Source organism: Phalaenopsis equestris, unplaced genomic scaffold (genome assembly GCF_001263595.1).
Source record: "Phalaenopsis equestris unplaced genomic scaffold, ASM126359v1 Scaffold234598, whole genome shotgun sequence".
In the NCBI taxonomy this organism is placed as follows: Eukaryota; Viridiplantae; Streptophyta; class Magnoliopsida; order Asparagales; family Orchidaceae; genus Phalaenopsis; species Phalaenopsis equestris.
In genome coordinates this window covers 411,558-423,745 of record NW_018252507.1, presented here as the reverse complement: position 1 = coordinate 423,745, position 12,188 = coordinate 411,558, and the positions used below count along the sequence as shown (strand labels likewise).

Here is a 12,188-nt window from a genome sequence, read left to right as displayed (position 1 = left end):
TTCATTTCGCATTTTGTCTCTAAGTGTAAAGCCACTCATCCACCTAATCATTCTCATCTCGGCAACACTTAACTTATTATTATGCTTCTCTTTTAAAGGCCAACATTTAGCGCCATAGAGCATTGCAGGTCTCACCATCGTCTAATAAATTTTTCCTTTCAGTCTAAGCGGTACTTTTCTATAACACAAAAGGCCACAAAAGGCCCAAAAAGGCCCAAAGCATTCCTCCACTTCAACCAAGCAACTTGAATTCTACTATTAACATCCCCATCTATATCACCATTGTTTTGAACAACGAACCCAAGATGTCTAAATTGTTCACACCTTTTAATAATTTGATCACCCAAAGTCACACTTCTGTCACTAGAGCTATTACTACTAAAATTACATTCCATGTATTCAGTTTTAGTTCTACTTAAACGAAGGTCTTTAGACTCCAATGTAGACCTCCATAGTTCAAGTTTTTCTTGGGTTTTTTCTCTCGTTTTATCCACGAGAAGGATATCATCAGCAAAAAACATACACCAAGGTACGTCCTCCCATTGATGGAATTCAGTTACATCAATAGTGCTGCATTATAATTTTTTGATATTGGAAACCAACATTTATAGCATTGTTGGTAAGGAGAGTCGCCAATGAAAAAGTATTTTATAGCTTTCAAATTTGGTCTACTTCTTTGATGAGAAGGAACATGCACAAAAATAAAATAGTTGAATATTTTGGGAGGATTAGTAGAGATAAGTTTACATTTGGGATATTCTTTTGTGAGATTATGCATGGAGTTTTAAATTTTAAAATATTTGATATAATTAATGAAATATGCAACAAAAATGAGTTATTAATGACAACCACCCTGTAGTAATTTGGAATGATACTAGAGATTTTAATTGATTGAACAATATCTAAAAATTTTTTGAAAAAATCTTTATTAGAGGTAATATTTTTTAACTATGTAATTAAAATATTCTTTTCCATTCTTAGTCTTGAATACATGAACTTGAGTTTTAGATTGGGTCTTTATGAAAGTGTGAACTTTTTAAACAATAAAATTGGTGTTATACTCATTTTTTATTAGAAAAATCTAAGAGGTTCTATTGTGGTCATTGATAAAAGATAGAAAGTACTTAGCACTCAAGACAATGTCCACTCAAGATGGGACCCAAAAGGTCACTAAGGATGGTTACAAAAGGTTGGGAGGATTTATAAGGATGATATGGGTAAGATGTTTGAGTGTGCTTAGATAATGAACAAGTTTCATACTAAAACATTGCAATTTTTGTGCTGATGAAATAAGTAGAAAATAAACTTTTTAGGTATAGACAAAATTTGGGCCCCAAAGCAAAGGTGCCACAATATGTTTATACATTCATTAAAAGATGATATTTATCGAGGTAAGTTTTTGTTTTTTTGCTTTATTGCACCCCTTTCATAATTTAGTAGGTGAAGGCTGATATTTTCTTTCAATTTGCTAATTATCCTTTCTAAGCGCCTATTTTGAACTTCACTAGGAGTAGAAAGAAAATTTGCATTACAATTCATATATTTGATAATTTTGCTGATTGATAATAGGGTGAATGAAATTTAAGAATTAAGGGAGTGGAGTTGTGAATCAGAGAGCTGCATTGATTCTTCCAATGCTAATTACTTGATATGTTAACCCATTGACAATTTTGACTATATATTTGAGGAGGCATCCTCTATCATTGATCAGAGGTTCCAGAATCCATGATCTAGGATTGTGCATTTATATTTTCTACATTGAAAGAATTCATGGCCATATTATTTTTTAATTAATCATACGGATGATGATTGCTAGTGTAGACAATTTTTGTATTGAATTGGACAATCATTGACTTTAAGAAGCTTCTTAGGATATTGGTTTTTTCATGTGATCTTAATTAATAGCAGGAGATGACACCAGGAGAGGTTCTTCTTTTATGTCAAATTTGTATTTAACCGCCATTGCGGTTTAAACAAAACAACTTACTAATGCTTGAATGGAAGAGTTTTGATTTTTTAGAAGATGTGGAACGTAGATACGCATGAAAGATAGATGGTAATGAAGATGAAAGGTAGAATATTGTGGCTCTCATATCATGTTGAAAAATATGAGGGAACATAGCCCATAATAAGGGGGAAAATAGGTTAAAATTAATTCATGATTGAAAAATGTTTTTTTAAACAATGAAATAGTGTATGGCATGCTGCTTATGGAAAGTAGGAAGGTGATGATGCGTTGCAAAGTAATTGATCACATGAATGATGAGCATTATGTTTAGCGGAGGAGGTGCCTGCAAAGTTGGTGGAGCATGTGGGAAAGTTGCAAGTGCTGTAGATTGCCAAGGCGGAACAGCATAAAGATTTCCACAATCTTCAGGGCTAAATGTTATACGTCAAGCTATATTGATCTTCATCTTTCCATATTTCTATTCAATTATACTTGAATTTCTCTACATGTCTATAATAAGTTGTACCTTGTAATGCTTTAATACAGCCATGTTGCCAATTCTGATTTATATATTACTAATTCCCATAATGCTTAAGGGTTCATATTTGGAAATAGTTAAATTCTGATTGCTCTCTACATGATAACCAGAATTAACTTGCTCTGTGAAATAGACTGAAAATTCATACATAAATCTAACATTTAAGACTGTCAAACTATCAGTCCAAAGGATTGATTCTTACTAAATCACTGTTATGAGTGAAATCACTAGCTTTTTGTTTTATGGTTTTGTCTATTTAATTTTCCTTTGAAAGTAGTTTCTTCCTTTTGTTTCTCCTTTCTGCAATAACAACCTTAATTGTCATGTGCTTTCGAATTAGTTTTTCTTTGATTATTGTTAACTTCTTTGATGTGTGATTTTCACATGATTATGTTTCTTTTGTTTAATATGCCTAGTAGAAGAAGTGGAAGAAGTGGAGGAAGAATAAGAGCCTTACCTTGGTTGTTGTCTTTGGATCTCTTCGTTTAGGATTGATTTTAGCCTTCGTTGAGCTTCTATTAACTACTATTACTGTTTTGATGAGTTTCTTAATCAATGACGCAATTAAGCTCAAGATAAAAATTTATAGTCGAAGTTAATTAATTAAATGAATTACATTGTTGATTAGGACGAATTCGGTATCTGTCTCCTGTAGGGGTTCCTTCCGTCACTAATATAATTTCCACTCTTGTTGTGGTTTTCACTTGCAAAACATGTTAATAGCAAGATTTTTTTTGCAAGTGATATGTGCATGCTCCTAACACCTGTTGCCCTACAGATAATAAATTTCTGGCTCATGGATGTTGACTTTGTCTCCAGGAGAGGAAGATTAAGCTGCTTCTCATAAAGAATAGTTTTCATTTTGTATCTTCTAGTAGTCAATATCTTTTTATCTAGTTTTTCAATCTTCACAAATCCATCCTCATCAACCATGGCTTACAGTTTTGCCTAAACCTCATGACATTCTTTGACACTAGCTGTTGTGAAAAACCGAAAACCACATGTAGGATGAAAATTTATTGTTATCTTAAAAAACTTAACATGCGGAACAGAAGGAATTGATTTTTTGGGCAAAAGTATCTAACCTAAATCCAATGCAAAAGGGAAGAAGCTTTTAAACATTAGATTATCATCGTATCTTTTTGAAAATAATCTTTTAAATTTAGGACGTGATTTATAAAATGCATAGTTATAATTTATGGGATTTGAAGGAGCTTTAATTGAAAGAATCTTGATTCATGTACTTGTTTGTGCAAATCGAAACTTTTCTCACACCAATGTGCTTGTTTCCGTCACTTTCTCAATTGCTTTTGGCATAACTCCTTTCACTTTTGGCATCATTGCATTTTTTTCTTTATTGCGTCTGAGTGAAAAAAAAAATTCCTTTTTGAGTATTTTCTATCGCATGATAAGAGGTCTTATATATAGATTTTATGAAATTTTCATAATTATCACTTAGGGTTTAGGGTTTAGGGTTTATAAGATGGTGGTGAGACCTGCAATGCTCTATGGCGCTGAATGTTGGCCTTTAAAAGAGAAGCATAATAATAAGTTAAGTGTTGCCGAGATGAGAATGATTAGGTGGATGAGTGGCTTTACACTTAGAGACAAAATGCGGAATGAATATATTCGTGATAGGGTTGGTGTAGCTCCTGTGACAGACAAAATTAGAGAAAGTCGTCTTAGATGGTTTGGTCATATTAAACGTCGACCATTAGATGATCCGATTAGGAGAGTAGATGTTTTAAATTCGACTTGTGTTAAGAAAAGCAGAGGTAGACCTAGGAAGACTTGGGCTTATTGTATTAAAAATGATTTTAATTTACTAGAACTAAATGAAAATATGATACTAAATAGGACGCAATGGAGAAAAAGGATTCATGTAGCCGACCCCACATAGTGGGATTAAGGCTTTGTTGTTGTTGTTGTTGTATCACTTAGTTCTTATCTATTTAATATTTAGCACCAAAAGTTTAATATTTATATATATATAATATTTTTTGTCGCAATCACATCAAAAAATATGCATGAAACAGTATATTACTTTAAAAAAATTAACATTTGTTGAATTTTTGATGTGATATTAAAATTTTGAGCATCATGTAATTAAATTCTAAATTGTGTGTTTGATATGTAAATGCATAAGAATTGCAATGTATATACATAAATTTCCCTTTATTTTTTCATGTTAAATCATAAAAAACAATTTATTGTGTGTAATGGGGATTGCGCCATGTGCCATTGCTCATGCATGGAGTAAATAATGTGTCTTTTTTATGTGTTGCGCCCCTCCATGTAGATGACACTGAGGGTGTGCTGCTCCTGGCCATGCAATATGATGTTCTCTATTTTCAGCTATTGATATGTATGTTATGACCTATAGGTGATCATTATTATAATTTGTCAATTAAGCTTATGAGCATATATTAGAATAGTATCAACATATTTTATGCATATAATTTAATAAAGATGTAATTGGAACAAATAAAAAATTAACCCCATGAAATACCTTTACCTGTTGGAAAAATAAAATAAAATCAATTTATAATGTATCTATCATCCTTGAGATTATTTGATAAGCTCTACTCAATTTTGTACATTGAATTTTAAAAACTTTTACACTTACGCCAATAAACTTTTGAATCTCCAAGATCTTCACTTAAATTTTTATGTTTTGAAATTGTAAGAACATTTATCAAGTAGTATAATTCTATATTTGTTTTATGGATTCATCTCATCATCTTGATAGCTGTGAAATAATAAACCTTGAAATACACATTTAACAAATAATCAGCACACCACTTATGATTCATTATCTTCAATGAGATATTATACTTGGCATTTTTTATATTCTTAATATATTTTTGCTTTACTTTCTTTCGAGAGGTGATTCCCTTTTAATTACCTCTTAGGAGATAGTTGTTGGAAAATCATAGTCATCTCTAAGAGGCTATGATTTTTTATTGTCTTAAATAAGATGGTAACAAACTGAATTATCATTTTCAAGGCCCATGCAACAATCAACTAGGTCTTATCTACACTTTTGCTCACATGATAACTTGCACGTAATGGACTGTCTTTCTAAGCTAAGTCTCTGCTTATCCTATTTTTATAATCTGAATGATTTTTTTCAGTTTCATTCATTACATTTGGTTTCATGCTAACCTCAAAGTTTAATTGATGTGGGTGTCCATAATTGGGATATAACATAGCATCCACTCACAGGGGCGTGGCAATTGCCGTATCTGGACCATTTGGTCTAAGCATTCGAAGGACCAGGCGACCCTTTTAGGCATGGAATTGCCTCCTAATGGGAGTGGGGTCCAGTCCTAGTTATCCTAGGGTTCTATATTTGTATTTATGATATTTAAAATTAAGTTTTTGTTGTGTCTTTTGTCGGGACAGCCATTGGTGTATCCAGTTTCCACTTCTTGGATTGTATCGAAGGACGAGTGGTGCTCTGACTCTATGTCGTTTTGAGGCGGTGACTATCCTCGACTTTCCCTTATTTTTTTTCTCGTAGAGATTGTAACAATCCAACTCTTTTTTCTTTGGATTGACCTTTTATTTGGGATGCTCACGTATGTGACCCCACTATTTTGAGTGTGGTTGAGGCCAATGCCGAACACACTTTACCTTTTGTGTTGCTTTTCTAGCTCTCTTTTTATAAATTTTTGATATTTTAATGCAAAATGCACACTCTTCATGTATCCTTACCTCGGCTGTCGCCATCGCCGTACCTGATGCAACCACCCGGAAGCAACCCTCATTGACTGTTTTTCTGCAGTCCACCTTGCCGCCGCCTTCCAAACATTGCACTCCTCCCGACTTGTGACTGCCTCCCAAGAACCCCATTTCTCCCCTTCCCCTTTCTATCAACACTTGTAAATAGCCCTCCCACTTCGCTGCCATCGCAGTTACAACCCTCCAACATCGCTGCCGCTGTTTTTCTAGTTATCCCCTTTTGCTGCCATCATCCTGGACGGTTGTTCCAAGTTGACACCTACCGCATGCTTGCTGTTCAGAACCCGGAAAATCGTTGCTTTGCTGTTTTATGCTTGCCAACCACCTTGTCCACCATACTGCCGCCTTTCAAACCCTTACCGATCACCACCACCACCCTGAGATCCACCCTAGTTGAGTTTGTGCTGTCACTTGTTGTAGTTTTAGATTTCCTATATTTCGTATCTGTTTTTATTTGCTATTTCAGTTGTCTGGCTGTAATTTCCTATTTGGTTTATCGATAATATTTCGTTTTCTCATTGTTTTTGGTTAACTTTGATGTCATTTGGTATTACAACTAGCATTATCCTAATCCTATTCTAGGGTTATCGAAATCCCCACATCTTTGTTGAATTTTTTAAATTGAAAACCCATTTCTTTTTTGCCCATATCACCCCGTTCGCCCTCTTCCACCTACCCAAACCCAAACCCAAACCCTAACCACGCTACTGAGGAGATAGTTGTTGAAAACCTGATCGGGAGAAAATTATACTATGTCGCTTATGAGAAATTTCTAATGAAATATCCATTAACTTTCTAGGGAAATCCTTCAAGTGCAATATAAGCTTGTCGCCTTTGAGAGAATAATATGGAAGGGTCATCCGTAGCCACAACAGTGATTTGTCAGATCGAAAGGATGAAGTTAATCTCTTCCATAGAGCATTTTCTACTGATGAAGAACTAATACCCGAAAGATTTGATATGGAATATCAGAGGAGAAGCCAGAATTTTTGAGTGTAGGGCGACATTCAATATTTGAATCCATACAAGCTCATCGAGTTGCGCGAGGCACTAGAATGTGTCTTTGAGTACCAGGACATTTCACCGAACAAAATGGTAAAACTAGCCTTCATCAAGTTAAAGAAGAGTGTGTTGCTCTGATGAGAAAATTTGAAGCATCTACACTTGTATGAAGGGAAGAATAAAATCACTACCTGATCCAAAGATGAAACTAGAGATGCAGCGTGAGTATCCGCCCATTCATTACAATCAAGACTTGTTCGCGAGACTTCATCATCTACAACAACGAGATCTCTCAGTAGAAGTGTACACAATTGAGTTTGAGTAACATGTATTCAAATTTGGGCTAGTGGAGTTCGAGGAGAATTCTATATCTGAGGGGATTGAGATTGTCTAATGCCTTATCGGACATTACAAAATGTTCAGATTTTAGCCTTGAAGGCGGAGAGGTCTTGTTGCCGTCTCATCTTACATGCAGAATTCCACCTTAGGATCAAGGAGCAAGAGTACACCCAACAGAACATTCAAGCCTAATGTGAAACTAATTCACAGTGGAGAATATGTGGAGCTAACTAGTATTCCCAAATAGATTTGGTGCTAGGTTTATTTCTTTTGATAGATTTGTTTATCAAATACATTCCAAGTATAGAGAGTCGGAGAAACAAATTTTAGATTTACTTGCTCGAGGTTTGACTCATGAGAATATACATCTATATGCCGCTCCAGCTCTAGTTGTGCTAAAGGAGGATGAATACTTATTTTGTGGGGATGTACTTTGGATTGACTTTTCGGGCAGTTACAATAGCTCTACCACCTTCAACAAGTCCAATCTGACACCATACTACGAGGAGCCTTCGAAAAATGAGGTCGAAGCTCCCCCAACCTCAGAAGGCTGTCGCAGGTGTCCAAAATATGAAAGAGAGATAGTGTCCCCGCATAGGTACGACAATTACCGCGTCTGGACCATTCGGTACAAGCATAGGAAGGACCGACTGGCCTTCCTAGGCATAAACTTGTCATCTATTTGGATTTAGGTCCTTTCCTACTTATCCTAGGGTTATATATTTGTATTTATGATGTTTTAGGTTTAATTTTTGATTTGTTTTCTGTCGGGACAGCTATCAGCAGCTTCAGTTTCCCCTTTTATGGATGTATTCAAGGGTGAGTGATGCTTTGATTTTATCTTGTTACGAAGTGGTAACTATCTTCGACTTTCCCTTCTTCTGCATCCTTCCCTCCACTGCCGCCGTCCACATACCTGCTGCAGCCACCCGAAAACAACCCTCCTTGATTGTTTTTCTCCAGCCCACCTTGCCGCCGCCTTCCAAACTCTGCACTCCTCCCGATTGCCTTCCTGAACCCCATTCCCCCTTCTTTGTGCTGCCATCATCCCTAAACAACACTCCCTCCTCGCTTTCATCACCATTCAGGCCATCCATCTTCGCGTCATTGCTTTCCGTACCTCTCACTTTGTCGTCATAATCCTAGACAGCTGTTCCACATTGATACCTGTTGTATGCTTGCTGTCAGGAACTTGGGAAACCCTTGTCTTTCTTATTTTTGCTTGACATCCACCATGTCTACCATCCCGCCACCTTCCAAGCCCTCGTCGATCACCATCACCACCCTAAGTTCCACTCTTGTTATTTGTTACAATTTCAGATTTCCAATGTGTCGTGTTTGTTGATATTTCCCACTTCACTTGTCTGGTTATAAATTTCTATTTGGTTCATAAATAATATTTGATTTTCCCATTATTGTTGGTTATTTTGAGTATAATTGATTGATACAATCTTAACATAAATCCAGATTTTTAGTTCAGCTCCTTTTCAACACTAACTTTAAAATCTTCATTATATAGATCCAGTAATCCAATTTAGATCTTCCTTGGAATTAAATTTGAGGCTTTTGGTCTTCATGTATATATTCTTCATTAGAAGGGTCATACTGGTTTGCCAGGGATCTCAATAATGACATGGTTCGTTTCTCCAGTACTTCATTGACGAGGTCTAAAACTCCATCAATTGAGGGACATTTTCGTCTAACATGAATTAAACCGTGATATATCTTGTTTATCAACCATATATATCACCGTAGTACCAAAGTACTTGCTATTATTTTTAGGGGAAATCTACCTACGTACCATCTAATTTCTTTGTATTCACATTTCAAACACCTAAACTTCGATTGTTACGTAACGACCACCCTACATATCGCCAAAACCTTGGGATGGGGTGGTATGTATGTAAAAATTGAACTTTACTTATTTAATATGTGAATACATAGGAATTAGGTGAACCCTAATTTTAAACATTTTGCAAATGAATTCAAAATAGAGGAGCAGCTGATATGCCATAAAAATTGCAATGGATTAATTCCAATCAACTGATTAAGGATGTTGGAATTAATACTCGTCAATTATTGACACAATGATGATTGATGTGGGTGATGCTTCTAGCTTATATACTATATGATCACTTACAGGAAACACTTTGCTTTGAATTGGTGAAAAACATCTTATTGGTACCGATCTCAAGGCTTACTGTAAGGAAAAATCCTCTGCACCGTAGAAAGGATAGTATCTATAGAACCAAGAAAAGGTTCGGAATTCTTGAACTGCGGAAAGGACATCCTCGAAGGAATGAAGCCCAAAAGAGTAACTCAAAAACAGACTCTGAAGGCGAAGCTGAAGCTTGCTTATCTCCAACAGAGTGTGATTGTGCCAACTAGATGAAAAAGACAGAAGATTAAGCTGTGCCAAATATTTTAAAGAAAAAAAAATAAGCCGACCACGAAAGAAAAGCTAGGGTGACTCGGACAACTCATCCTGCCTCTTTTAGTGGTGTAGGAACATGTTACCCTTATTCAGCTTATCTTCAACCTTATTCTCAATGTCATCATCATAAAATCCATCGATCTTATTTAGATTTCCATTAGCATTAATCTTGAGGCTTGTGGTCTCCATGCATCCATCCAAGGGCATGATGGTTTGACATGGATCTTAAAGATGACTTGTCTAAGTTCTCCATCATTAATTGTGGGCTGTTTTAGGTCAACATGGATCTTAGGCGTCGCGTGTCTTGTTTATTTATTGTATATTTTCATCCTGGTTCCAAAATAAGATCTATTGAAATGTTTATAAATACCACCATGGCGGGCAGGTAACGGATCTCACCTCAATTCACACTTAATTCCTGAAGCTTACTATTTATTGAATTAGTTTTAGCTCTTTTTCATTGTCAAACTCGGCTGCTAACTTTGAGTGTAAGAGGGTCTTTTACGGGACAAAATTCCTGGTTTGTTGGCTAACATATTGTTTTCATCGATTGTATGCTCTACTCGATGTATCAACATTCAAGACTATTCAAACCATAAAAACCCTTGCTGAACACTATCGTGGCATGATCTTGATGTACTTGGCATCCGTTCTCATCGAGCGGAATCTACCAAAAAAGTAATTAAACAATGTATATTTTCAATTAATTGCCTTACTTTATTACATGCAATTCAAATGTGAACATATTTTCAAGCTGCTTTTCAAGGTGCTTTATTAGACTTTCACAATTAGGAGAATGAAAAAGAGGGTGTACCTAGCGAATGAGACTTTTTCGAATGCGGTGTTAAATGTTCAATGCATTCAACCTTACCATGTATTACAAAAAAGCTATTTGTTTAATTTTAACAAATGATGCCCAAATTACAATAGAGGCAATAAGGATGATAATTTCTCCAGGCTTCTCATTTTTGAAAATGTAGTTGCTCTCAATTTTCACAGTTACTGCAAGCACTCTTTCTTTCAGTTGTGCATTTTACGAACGACTGTTTCAATCTGTACTTGTTTTCTGTTTTCTTGGTAATATAGTTGGATGGGAAAACCCTAGCATGTAAGTTATTACTGCTATTTTGTTACTGCTTGCCTGATTACTGTTGAAGCTCTATTGTGGGTCCAAATTATGTATCATTTTAATAAAAAAAAATGTTCATGCTGAACCTCCCTTCTTTTTTGTAGTTTCTTGAATGAAGATTGTTCAAGTAGGTTTTCATTTGTATAAATCATGATATCATTATGTTACATGGTTTCGTCTAACTTGTATGTGTTTTAACAGGAACTGCTGATTGCCTCACAGATGGTTTATGTCGAAAGGGTCGGTTATTGACCAGAGTTTCCAGACCGACCTCCAAAATCACTACCTACTACATTGTCTTTCTCGGATCCTCTACACAATGGATCGTTGTGATACGTCAGGATTTGTCAGTGGAGGTGTCATCATCTTTGACTCCTTTTAAAAGGTCCCTCACTGATTTGTGTTAACAATTGCCCTTAAGTCAGGTTAACTTTCTTTTCTCTAGTTTGGTTGATACAAAGAGTTCCTTAAGTGATGAGCGATAGCTTCACAAGCTTTGGCATTGATTGGAATCCTTATATAAATGCTTCAAGTGCTTTTTTGAATCATAGCGAAGTTCCAGTAGAATCTGAATGTGACGCAGATGTCGCATTGCGATTGGACTCCTCTTGTTATAATAAAAAATGTTTTCAGTTCATAGGGGTAAAGAGGAAGCGTGTTGAGAGAAATGGAACTGAGAGATTTCCCAAACATGCTTCGTTGGCTCTCAGTTTAGGTCAATCATCAAGTTCTTCAGACATAAGCAAGAGGAGCTCACAAACTGCATTTACGATTACTTCTGTGAGGGAATATACTGATGAGGGGACCTCTGCTGACCTGGGATTTAATTTTCAACTTAATCTCGGTAATGATAATTCGTTTAGTCTCATGAAAAGTTCAACAGATGCTCTTAAAGAAACTGAGATAAAGCCCATCTTTGATCTCCAGTTATCTCTATCGACCGGATTGTCAGAATCTACATTGATCAATTCCCAGAAATTAGCTGATGAAGAAGGGTCTTTTCATCGCTCTTTGGAATTTTCATCCAAAACCTCTGAATGCGCTAGCAGTTTTC

General features: G+C 35.7%; 1 protein-coding gene across 1 annotated transcript in view; it reads left to right on the top strand.

Moving 5' to 3' along the window:
* The window catches only part of LOC110038969, a 24,939-nt gene that overhangs the window by 11,078 nt on the left and 1,673 nt on the right, over positions 1 to 12,188 (top strand). The window contains 1 exon segment of the mRNA XM_020743901.1: positions 11,336 to 12,188. This exon segment is cut by the window's right edge and continues 3 nt beyond it. Coding sequence (XP_020599560.1) covers positions 11,609 to 12,188 — 580 coding nt within the window. The 5' untranslated portion in view covers positions 11,336 to 11,608.